This window comes from Cynara cardunculus, assembly GCF_001531365.2.
Source record: "Cynara cardunculus var. scolymus isolate 2C chromosome LG 12, CcrdV1, whole genome shotgun sequence".
NCBI classification, from domain to species: domain Eukaryota; kingdom Viridiplantae; phylum Streptophyta; class Magnoliopsida; order Asterales; family Asteraceae; genus Cynara; species Cynara cardunculus.
This window is the reverse complement of record NC_037539.1, coordinates 12,285,577-12,299,046: the sequence shown is the minus strand read 5'-3', so window position 1 is coordinate 12,299,046 and position 13,470 is coordinate 12,285,577. Positions and strand designations below refer to the sequence as shown.

The following is a 13,470-nucleotide window of genomic DNA, read 5'->3' as shown; positions in this document are numbered from 1 at the left end:
AAGAGTGAGATCGATGACAGGGGTTAACGGTGGTGATAAAAAATGGACGACGATGAGGCGACAAGAGATGACAAGGGGTTTGAATGACGTAGAGTTTACAAACGGTAAAACTAATTTCGTTTTCTTTTAACTTTAAAACCTTGTTAGTCGATTTCAAATAACTTTTTAACGTTAAAAATACTTAGGTAACGTTAAAAAAACGTTGGGTATGGACTTTTCACTTAATTTTATAGAATTACTATTAATTCGATTAAAAAGTCCATAACTTGTGAGTTATCTTAATTTGCAAATAAGCCCCTCCGGTTTTGTGGTTCTAAAATATTATATTCTATTCAGCCAAGCGTGTGATCTTTTATTTATTCAAATTTTGCCCCAGAAATAATTTATCTTTTCCTTGAGGCCCAAGAAATGCATTATTTGCACTTCTTTTACTCAATTAGCTTATACATTGAATGGAACTCTTACCACTGTTTACTTCGAATATATAATTAATGCATCTTTATAACTTCAAACGTGTACATGAATTCACATCAATCTGGAAACATGAACGTATCAATATTTAATTGATTTTTATTTTTTATTTTTTTACGATGAAAATGATAACAAGTTTCTGATAAATTTTATGATTAATAAATAATAAACCAAAAAAAAGATTTTTTGAGAGGTAAAATTCTATAATAATAAATGAAATTGGTGTATACATAAACCACTTTCATACACCATCACTTAATTATGAGGAATGTTTTAAAGGACTGAATTAATGCTTAAGTAACCATGAAATTGGCCAATGGGAGCAGAAACATGTATCATCCTAAGAGGATTAGTTGATTGTAATCTACTTATTTGACTTCTCATTATTCCACCATTTAATTAATAAATCATTTTTATTATATATATATATATATATATATATATATATATATAATGAGTTTTATATATAGTTCATACCAAAGTCAACACTCCATCTCCTTTCCTTGCACTATAATCTTCATATCATCCTTGATTTATGCTTGCCTAAACCCTAAGTTTCTTACCATTTTCCTATTCATACTTTGGTAGATTGATTCAAAGTTGAGTTGTTTCTAGCCATGTATACCTTTGTGTATATATAGCACGATCTTCACAAACTAGATCCATCTCTTTTCTTTTCTTTTCTATCTTAAAATATGGCAGTTGAAATGGAATTACAAACTTCTCCACCTGAAGGGATTCTAGAGAACGTATGGGCAACTTTCATTGGCGAAGATTGCCAAACAAGCGAGGAACCAACAATGAAACCGTATCAAGTTTCCGAATCATGGGAGGAATTGCCAAATCTTGATCATGGTAGAGACGAGTCAATGGGATTTTTACAAAGGCTACCGAGCTTGGGTAGATGGATATCTATGGGATCGGAAGAATGGGAGGAAATTCTTGATAGGATTGTTCTTCCTTCTGAGAATTTGGAAAATTCATGCGATCAGTGTCTTTCAAAAAGTGGTGAGAGTACTGTTTCGAGTTCAGGAGCTAATGTTGTGAAAGTTGAGAAGCGTTATAGGGGAGTCAGGAGACGACCTTGGGGAAAGTATGCAGCCGAAATCAGGGATTCATCAAGAAAAGGAGCGAGGGTTTGGCTTGGAACATTCAAGACAGCCGAAGAAGCCGCTTTGGCTTATGATAAGGCGGCATTGAGAATTAGAGGCCCTAAAGCACATCTCAATTTTCCGATCCAAGTAGTAGAAAAAGCGATGGGAATCACTCATGATCCAAAATGTGACACAAATGATCCTTTGACCAGTTCTCAAAGGATTGATTCAACACATATCCATAATTTATGGGCCAGAGATTACAATACAAATAAAAGGGTGGTTAGAGGATGGGAAGAACTCCAAGAGAAGGATGTAGCCATGCATGGACCACCTCCGTTGAAGAGATTGGACACCTTGGATGGATCGTATTGGGATGACAACATTGATGTACTCGAGTTTCAAGATCTTGGTGCTAGTTATTTAGAAAATCTGTTGTTTAGAGAAACGAAATTCTAGTTTATGATAGTTGCATATATAAGAAATTACACTTAGAATAATTTTGTTAGACACGCTCCAATAGCAAAACAAACAAAAATGTTTTATAATCACAATCGCCAATTTTTTTTTATCTTCATTCATTTTCCCTCATGAGGTAACACCATTGACTTTAAGATAATATACTTGTAAGAACATACAAGGCTCGAGTCTAACAAACCAGTGTGGGAGTTACAATTCCGACCTTTGGGTATTGGTCGGCTTGTGGGCACTGAGTTCTTAAGCCAACTACCTAGCGAACGATCGTGCATTTGATTTGCCTCTCATATGATATTCTCGAGACTAAACAGTATAGGTCGGAGGTTGCCAGTTATAAACCTTTTATATACAAATTATTTGTTTATTGTTACTGGTGTTGATGAAAATATATGAAGATAAAATATATTTTATTTTGGTTCCTATTTTAAAAACCTACTTTTAATACTTCAATTTTGATTATTTTTTCAACTTTTTTTTTTTCTGTTTTCAAAATTTTAATAAAATCTCTTGTTTGGTTCACATAAATATGTTTCATTTTTTTTAATTGCAGTATGATACACAAAATAAAACAAGAAAACAAAATAAGCTTTATTATAAATACATTCCGGTTTAGAGAATGTATTGTTTTCATCATGTGTTTAAAAAAAGTTAGTTGGGCCAAGAGATAGAAATAGGCAATGACATTTAGGGGATGTCTACACAATTGCTTATTCGGTAAGTGCTTATCAATATGAGTCAACATTATAATTTATTTTGATGCTTAAGATTTTAGTACATTAAAACGTATTGAATTGCAACAATTTACCGGGTAAGCGTTTACCTGGGTAAGAGTCGTCATCTTCACTTACCGGGTAAGACTCTCTATCATTCTCATTGCTCTTACCCGGTATGATTCTTGACCATTATCATGTTCATCCGATGAGGAAATTTATCCGGTAAACACTTACAAAATAAACGTTTAGTAAACGTCCCCTTATATATTTTCATTCTTAAAATTTCTTTTTAGAAAAAGTTAACTACTAAAAGGGTTCGTTTTTCCGTTTGTAACAAATGGGTAATTGTGTAATTTTTGCAAATTCTTTAAGGGTTCTTTCATTCGCATTTGAGAGGAAAGTCAACATTATTTTCCTTCATTTTCATCTCTTTTTTAAAATACAAGATTTTTCTTCTTCCCCACTTTCAAGTCATGTAAATTGTGTATAAAGTTTGTAGTAAATTCTACTGAGTATCTTTCTGTAAAGCTGTGACCAATTAGTGTTATTCCGAAGTTCATGTTATGTGAAACATGTATTATATATGCAAATTATGATGGGTTGTTACCAGGGCCGGCCCTGACTATAGGCCCAGGGCAGCATAAGGTCCAAGGGCATCAAAATTTCAAAGCCCAATGTGTGTGTATATATATATATATATATATATATATGTTTAGTTTTCTTTTTTTACCTTGCGTCCAACACACGGTCCATCATCCTCCCTCCGCTCACTCCCTGTCTCCCTCGCTCTCGCTCCTCGGCCTCGCTCTCGCCTCGCTCACTCACGGAACTCACGAGTCACGACAGAATAGAAACCGATTCACGAATCGCTATCGGCCTTGACAGTTAACACAATCGGGAAATCGGCTCTCGCTCTCGTGACTACCACCTGCCGTCTGCGTTGCTTCTTCTGCCGTCTGCGACTCGCTCTCGCTCTCTGCCTTCTATCGACTTGTGAGGTTAGGGATTTAACAGTTAGCCACTTAGGGTTATTAATTATTTTATTTTTTGAAGTTTCTAATTCTTATTTGATTGCAAAACCTAATAATGAAACTGTAAAATTGGTCTTTTGTGGTTTGTCATTTATGTTTCTAATTCTTGTTACTGACTTACTGTATCACTTGTTAGTTGTTACTGACTTACTGTGTTTGAGTGTTTCACTTGTTACAAACCACAAAATTAGAAAGAAATGACAACCATTTGTTAATTTTAGGGCTGTTTAGAAGCGGGTTAGTACTTAATATAGGACAAAGGCTTAAGATTGATGCTTATGTTAATTTTAGGGTTGTTTAGAAGCAGATTAGTAATTTTAGGGCTGTTTAGAAGCAGGTTATTACCATCGGGTGCTCAAAATAAGAAAAGAACATTACAAGGGGACTTGGGACTGTTTTGGGGGCTGTTTCGTTTTGCAATTTCTAAGTAAAATCCATGAAATGAGTCTGGTTACTCACTTCTGTTTGCAGACATTGTTGTGTGTCAAACAGTCAAAGCTTCTGCTGCCATTTGTTAATTGTTGGGTCATGGGTGAATGGGTGGTTGGCCTAAAGATGTCTATAAGAGTATAAGACTAATAGAACATAAACCTCTTCTTCCTTAAATAAAAAAAACAACCATTTCTTGTTAGGTTGGTGGCCCAAATTCCTGATTTCGTGTTCACTATTTGTATCCTCTAAAGACTTTAAAATGTGAATAGAATTTCCATTCCTTTCCATTTGCTCAAGCCTTAAATTTTTTACTTTTTACGGCTGTTTGGAAGCTTTTTAGGAGCTGTTTTGAAGCGGGTTAGTATAGGACAAAGACTTAAGATTGAAGCTTATGTTTTCTTCTCCTTTATCAATTTGTCCATGTCGCTTAATCGTTCCACTTTCTTGGCAATCTCACAACACGAACCACAAATGGTGATGTATTTTATATTTTGTTACACGGGGTTTTGGTTTATGTCCCCCCCGTTGCTTCATATTTGTTATATTTAAACGGAGTGGGAATGAGCCGCCTAGATTGACTAGGTTCTAAACCCCTTCAAATAATTTATTTTGGTTTTTATTTACACATATAAGGGGCATTTTTTTGACTTTCCGCCATGGACATCCAAAATCTCAGGACCGGCCCTGGTTGTTACTTTTTAGAACACAAGACCTTCTCTCCCATTTCCTTCATTCCTTCATTAAATAGGTCTTGAGAAAACAACGTGATTATACATGGGGTTGCAAGCAAACTGCAAGTCACACCAATTTACTACGTGTACTATTGTCTTGTGCTTCTCTTCGTGTACTGTGAAGGAGACAACTTTGTTGATGGTGGGTAAATGATCAATTAGTGTGTACCAATCCACACATTCACATAACTAAGTAAAACATAGTTTACATAAATCCGAACACAATTCGTTTATATATCGAGCACCATACTTTTAAAACTAGAGAACCGAAAAGAAAACTTTTTGCTTGAATACAACTTTTTGCTTGGACAAAGGGCCTTTGGTCTAGCGGTATCGTAGTCCTGCCTTTCTAGGAGGTCAGGGGTTCAAACCTCACCATATGTAAGGAGGGTGTGTGAGTTTATTTGTTGCATTTGCCGTATATAAATATTATATACTTCAAAAAAAACTTTTTGCTTGAATACAACTTCATACAAAGGATTCACATAATCACATGATCAAGAGATAACTTCTCAAAAACTTTTGACAGGCTTCAAATATAACAATCCACATAAGACCATCTCATGCCTTTTGCTTTTCTTTATTTTATAACCGATTCTTTCATGAAATGCATATTTTTGTAAATAAAATAAGGGTTAGACCATGCAGTCTAGTGAAGAAAATCCCTAACAATTTAATATTCCAATACAAATCAGATAATAAAAGATATTTAAATCAGTTAGTGAAACTATAACACTAGGTTTTAACATCCCTCCCAAATAACTTGTCACATCAGTCGTTAATAATCAATCACACACACATCCCCGGTAAAGTTGCAATCAACATCGGTTGTTGCCCAACATACGAAACGAGTTCGTGGGTTTACTTCTCAAATATTTACTACTTATCAAATCAACCTTTCATATATATATATATATATATATATATAGGAGCGATCAAATGAAAACCACCCTCATTTGTAAAAACCGTACAAACCATCCTCATACGTCGATTTCATTGTTTAATCTTATGAATTTTTTTCATGAAATTGTTTAATCTTGTGAAATTGTTTCATATAATACTTTTTTTAATGAATTTGTTTCATATATGGTTCTGAAATTGATCCATATAATATTTAATGAAACTGTTTCATGTATTTCTCTAAAATTAAAATAATGAAAATGATAATATCCATGATTAACACCCTCCATAATAAAAATGGTTAATCAACCTCTCATAATTACAAAAAAAATGAACAAAGTGAAAAATTATGATTGGTTGAATGAGGTTTTCACGGTTTTTACAAATTGAGTGGTTTTTATTTGAACGCTCCTATATATATATATATATATAGAGAGAGAGAGAGAGAGAGAGAGAGAGAGAGAGAGAAAAGTAATAAGTATTTGAGAAAAAAAACATCGGATAATTCATGGGTATGTGAAAAATGGAGATGTAATTTCATAACTTTTACAAATAGCCAGCAAACGGGCTCATATGTGAATCCATGTGATTCACATATAAATTATATGTGAACCTGTTAATTAGTTCATATGTGAATCAATTAATTAGTTCATTTGTGAATCACACAGGTTCATATGTGAATCAGTTAATTAGTTCATATGTAAATCACACAAGTTCATATGTACGAGAATGCGAGAAGGAAAATTGGGCATGCAATTCATTAATTAAAAAAAATACCATAAATAAAAAATGGAAAATAATTTTAGAGATTAGGATAATTGTTATTTAAATTGGATAAATTCTTAAAAATTTCATTATATCTTTTAAATTTATTTATTTTTTAATTTTAATTAATTAATAATTTTTTATCAAATTTTATATAAAAAAATTAGATACATATTTGATAAAATAATAGGAAAATTGCACCAAAATGGATACAACTCTCACCTGATTCCTATTTTGGAGAATCAATTTTCAAAATTGTCATTCAGGGGTCTCTATCAAACTTTTTATTTATTTAAGGGTCTGATTGACTTATTGACCTGTTAATGCTGATATCATCCAGATCTTTTGCCAACTAAGATATTTCACGTCACATTAATTTTTTTATTTTAAAACTAATATTTCATGTTATATTAATTTTTTATTTTAAAACCAATATTCAACGTCATATTTAAAATTGCAAAATAATTATAGAAAACTAACTAAAATTCGTTTTTTTTTTCAAAACTTATGGTAATAAAATCTATTTCTCATTCCAAATCTCGTTTTTATAAAAAATTCAGATATCAAATTGAAGATTTAAAAAAAAATCCAAATTACCAAAATAAAAAATTATTTTTTTACTAATGTAATAAAAAAAATTAATTGATGCAATAAAAAATAAATATCAAATTCAAGATGTTTATATCCAACCAATTTGTATCAATTTTAAAGTTTAAATCAAATTTGGCAAATCAAACCAAAATAAAAGTTTGTTCATAACGTTCAATCATCAAGATTAGAATAAAGTCGATGACAAGACATTGTTACAAAAAATGGTTGAAAATATTCAATCTTCGACTGCTTGAATCATCCTTATCAAAGTTAACCATCAACCGTAAACTATGGAACTAATCGAACATCATCAGAAATTTACGCATCACCTATATCAACTTGGCCTATGTAAACATATGCAAGTTAGTGCAAATATGTAAGTTATATGCAAATATGCAAACAAATTGTGATTATACATATTGAAAATACCTTCCCCAATAGTAATTGGTATACTCGTCTCAAAACTAACTTGTGAAATCTGCAAAATAAACATACTTTTAGCTACAATATTTGATTCACTGAAAATCAATGTGAATCACAATTATTATACTTAATCCTATAATCGTATCCCGTGAACTCGTACCTTTTGAACCCCTTCCTCTTATATTGCTTCCAATAGCTAAATCATCCTCTTCTATGTTGTTTTTTCTCGATCTACCAACTGGATTTTTTGGCCGAATCGGTGCATCTTTCTTTTTATTTTTACAACTCCTAGAATTATGTCCTATCTCCAAACAATTTCTGCAAGTCATCTTTATCCCCAATTTGGCTACAACTTCATGGCCATATGCATTTCTTCTAGTGTGACTACATCCTTCACTTGCATCTTTCCTTCTGGCTATTATAGGCCTGCCAGGCATGCGTCTAGACTTTGGGGGAAAAAGTTTGGAAAAATATGTCCTTGGCCAAAGTTTGATCCCATTCAAAGGGTTGATCATGTGATTTATATGTATTACTGAACATTATTTTTTAGAACAAAGGAGACACAAACTTAGATGGATCCTGGTGAATGAAGTATATGGTTGCAACAACATGCGAACAAGGAATTCAAGAAACTTGCCAACTTCTGCAAGTGCATGTTCTACATTGAGTGTCGACAACAAAACCCTCTAGTCCTTGTCTTACTTCAAAAAGATTCCCTCCATTGTGAGCAACACACCAAAATTTGCAAAAAAAATATTAGCAACCATAACGTAATATTTATGAAACAAATTACCTTATATGCATAAAGCATAATAATCATAAACATACCACATTAGCTCCTTATTTTGCTCAACTTTCTTTCTTATATTGGGACAGATTTCATCATCCTAGTTTCATGCTTTGCTGTTCATCCTAACCATTCTTTCTATCACAAGAGCTCTAATCTCCTTGAGCATTGTTATTATAGGTTTTCTCCTAGTTGAGACAATCAAAGAGTTAAAACACTCACTTGCTCCTTTTTCTACAACATCATATGAAGTGTTGATCTTGAAGAAAGCTCTTGACCATGTTGACGGTTGTCTTTCCATCAAATGTTCATAATCATGGAGAGACAAACTTTTAATTTCTTGCATAATTCCATCAAATTCTTGTGGTGTCCCTGACTTGGATGCAGCCCAAAACAAAGATCTGAATTGGATGCATGTGTACTTCTTCCTGAAATTGGCATATATGTGTCTAGCACAGTGACGATGCTCAACAAGTGGGAATACCTCTTTAACAGCTTCAACAAGTCCCTGTATTAGCATAATGCAATTAACTAATTAGAAGATCACATTCATAATAGATTAGCAAGTGTGTGCAGTTAATTATTAGTATACTMTTACCTTATGTTGATCTGACATCAATGTTACCCCTAACMCATYGGTCAATCCAATKTCCWMCMTTAGAAAATTTAAAAACCACTTCCAACTATCTTTATTTTCAACCTCCACCACTTCTTATGCAAGAGGATATATTTGGATGTTACCATCTTTCCCTATCGCACTTAATAATTCTCCCTTGCATAAGGTTTTTAGAAAACATCCATCCAAGCCAATGAATCTCCTACACCCTGAAAACCAACCTTCTTCAATACCCTTAAAACACACATAAAATCTTTGAAAATAATTTCTATTATTTGGTCCTACCTCGACAGTAATTTTAACCATTGATCCTGGATTACTCCTTCTAATCTCCTCATCGTAGTCCCATAACTTTTCATAATGCTCAATTAGAGTCGTTTCTACTTCCCCCAATGCCTTGGCCTTAGCCCTTTGGCATTGACTCAAGTGAACAATGCACTTGTATTTTTTTTTAGAATGAACTCCTTCAAATCAACTAACTTGATGGATGGGTTTTGTCTAATCTTCATCCCATATTGTTTAGCAACCCAATTGAAATTCACAAGTGAACCTAACATGTAATTTCTCCCACACTTGTGCTCATCATTTAGTGACTTGACTTGGAATGATTTTTCATCCTTCATCCAAGATGCCCAYAATCTCCATGGACAACTACTTTCATATCCTTTTTTAGGCGGTCCACACACAACATGTAACTTGTCTTTGTTGTGTTTTAGATACCTTCATTGATAAAAATATGCCAGAAAAACGTTAGTAATTAAATAATAAATGTATGTAAGTAAATAAGATAAGTAGCATACCTAAGTTGAAGGCCATTTGAAAGTAGATAATTTTTCAAGCAATTCTTTAACTCCAAAGCCGATGCATATCGTTCACCAACTTGAGGTTTCATTAAGTTCCAAGGAACATTTGGACTGTGAATTGGAAGTTTATTGGTTTTGGCCTCATCACCTTCAACCATTTCATTTTCGTTTTCGGAATTAACGACATCTTCAACAAACCTATCCCTATCGTACTCATCACATAATTCTGTCAAAAAAATCATCATGTTGGTATGGTTGTGGTTGTACCTCATTTTCTGTTTCCATGTTATCATCTCTAGGGACTCGGACATTTGCATTAAAAGAATGTATTGCATGTTCAACATTCACATCTTCCACTTCCCTATTGATTTTTCTCATTCTAACCTCTCTAATCTCATCATCCCCTTCTGATAAATGATCTACACTAGCAACCTCGTCATCATCAACATAGGAAAAACTAATCTCATCATCACTACCGATAACATAATCCTCTTCAATAGTATCATCATAATTACTATTCAAGAAGTCACTAATATCAATGTTAAAATGATCTATAAAAATTTTCAATTGTGCCGACAACATACCATAACTAAAAAAACCTTTCAATATCTTTGTCACTATCAAGGGGTTTCAATCCTTTTTCCAAATCTGTGTTAGGAACCCTATATAATACATTCGACTAACTTCACATGAAGTAAAATCTTCAGTGCGTTATCTTAGGCTTCTAATACCTATGTTACTTACATCAAAATCTTTCAAATATGCAACTTTACCTCCATAATAGAATGGATTTGTTTGGAACATGCCACCATGATTTATAGCCTAATTGATCTTCATATTGGTTCTCTCCAAATCTGAAAATAAACTTTTTGAAAATATTAATATGAAAATAATGGTAGCAAACACATTGCAATCACATGAAAATAATGCATCTCCTCTTTTCTATACTTAATGCAAACACATGGTGTCCAAAGTAATAGTCCTACTAAAAACGTAGTACTATTTAAGAAAGAGACATAACAAACAACTACAAAGTCGTTATTTTAAAAATAGTCGGGTATCCGAAAAGCACGATCATCGAAAATTGTAATGAGGTGAACGGGTCCTAAAAGTGAGGTTGGTAATGTGAATAACTCATTCAACGTTGTTAAATGCAAAGAAAAAAAGAGTACGCATGAAGAGCTTCAACTATCATAAAAGACACATGTAAGAATATTAAGAACTAAAAAGAGATAACAAAACAACACACAGTAAATAACCATGGACAACTTAGAGGTCTTGTTTTGCCTACAGTAGTAAACACAGGGACAAAAGGTACACAAATACTGCATCGAAAAATAGGAAAATATGTTAGAGAAAGAAGATGAGCTTTTTTAAAGCTTCCATAAAACAATTTATAAGCAGTTAGATTTGCAAAACATTGGATGAAAGTTCATTTGTGATTACTTTAGGATCATTGCTTGTGAGTTATGGTCGATTAGCTTCAATCATTGTCTCATTTTTCAATATATTAAACAAGTGTCAAGTGATCACGTGGGTAAACCATTGAACTCAAATGAACCTTTAGTAACAAGGACCCTTCAGACACAACAATGGTTGACAATTCCCACTAAAAAGAACATTGATTTGAACCAAAAGGACTCAACAACTCGAACAAAGTATATCGCTTCTCTTTGTTAACAAGGAAACTTCATATAGCTCTGTGGCTTTTGTAACATTATTTTGGGTTAGAATTGAGACTTACCTCCATGCCTAAAGGGTTATGCCAGTTTATCTCTTGATAGAAATCTCTACGAAAATATCTAGCAAATTCATGTGTATGAACGAGGCACTGTATTGCACTGTTCATGAAGCAGGTGTTTCCGAGATTCAGCAACCCAATTAGACCAACACAAGAACCCCTTGTACTAACACCAAGAGAGGCGGGTGTCCTGTCTGAATCTCTCGGTGCAAAAGTTAATAAGCTTGGAGGGTCTATAGAACTAGATGCTTTTGTCTCTTTTGCTATTTTTATCTTAAGCTCGGTTTACACATAGTTTTGGGCGACAGCTAGTGGTTATACATGTACAAGCAGTCATGTACATATGTTTATTTGTGTATCGGAATAGGATTAAATAATTACTCAACTATAAGATCAAGAAACTGTTACAGAGGTAGGGTTTTACTAAAAGATTACAAAACTATAGAAAAATGGCAAATTTTATCTATCAAATCTAGAGGCAATTCAACTAAAAGACCCCCAAATTATGACCAAGTTCTTACATGACCATACACAAAAAGTATTTTGAGAATCAAGAAACTGTTACAGAGCTAGGGTTTTGCTAAAATTACAGAAAAATGGTAGATTTTAGAGAGAACCCTAAAGAATTTGTTAAAATCTAAAGACAATTCAACTAACCCCCCCTAAATTCTGAGCAAGTTCTTACATGATCATACACAGAAATCCATGAGTTTAACAGATTATGTATCCATTCAATCATCAGAACTAATATCACCATTAACAACCACACAATTCAAATCATAAAAACCTAACCTGGATTTAAATGGGAAAACATAACTTTTTTGAAAATTATCGTAATTTCTAAATTCTTATGTTATTTTTTAATTAATGAATTATGTGGATTGTGGCCTATATTCCTTCTCGGCTTCTCGCAAATTAGTTACCTTCTCGTATGACCCCCTATATATGTACATATGTAGCTGACATGCATTAATTATTCAATGTATAAAACACCTAATTCTTCACTTTCAAGTAGTTTATTTTGCCTTTCATTCCAATCTGGAGTCTTTTTATTATGTTATTTTCCATTTGTTGTTTTATGGAGATAAATTAAGTGATTTACCTGTTTTTGGCACCAAAGAATATGGCTAAACATGAACTTGTGTGAAGGCTATTGTATGCTGCAACATTATGCTCCTGCGTGTTAATTATTTTTGGCTTTTTGAACAACTTTTGGATTCAACCATGAAGATTCTAGAGGACAAACTTTTGTGAATAGGGGGTGATATTTGAGTGCTTTTTGGGAAGATTCTAGAGAATTGTACCTGTTTGTACTTAGGATAACTACTTTAAAGTGTACCTTTGTACTTTATGTTTGACTTTACGTATTTTGACACCCAAATTAGATTTTTGTCTTTTCCTTCTCTATCCTTGTATAAATAGAGGCTCCTAGGACTTTTGTTGATCATTCCAATCAGTTTACATTTGACTTAGTACTTTAATTCAAATTAACTCAAGTACTTCTTTTATATTCTTGCACTTTACATTACGTTGCTACAACATTGCATTATGTCTTTACTTTCTTTACTTTTATTGCAATTTACTTTCTGCTCTTTACATCCAGTCATATACTTATAGTCATTTACTTTATGTCTTTACCTTTCTGTCATCTACATTTTTTGTTATTTACTCTTCGTAATGAGTAGCTAATTCCATTAGCTTGAATGTGAGACAAAGTGCGAGATTTTAAACCGAAGGAAAGTGGACGTTGTTTCGCAATAACAACGTTCCACTATTTCAGTCAAGTTTTACAAAGCCCAAAACACTTTTTGTCGAGTTGATCACTTTGAAAGTGTTAAAGTGTCGTCAACTTAGAAATGAGCCACGAAATACACGTTAATTCGAATGATATGAGA

The 13,470-nt window shown here is 33.0% G+C and overlaps 1 protein-coding gene across 1 annotated transcript; it reads left to right on the top strand.

The window, feature by feature from the left end:
• The first annotated feature begins 1,166 nt into the window (after nt 1-1,166).
• On the top strand, nt 1,167-2,024 carry LOC112523703 (ethylene-responsive transcription factor ERF091). Its single transcript, XM_025133387.1, has one exon. It carries the CDS (start codon nt 1,167-1,169, stop codon nt 2,022-2,024), a length of 858 nt encoding a protein of 285 aa, XP_024989155.1.
• Nucleotides 2,025-13,470: the final 11,446 nt, after the last annotated feature.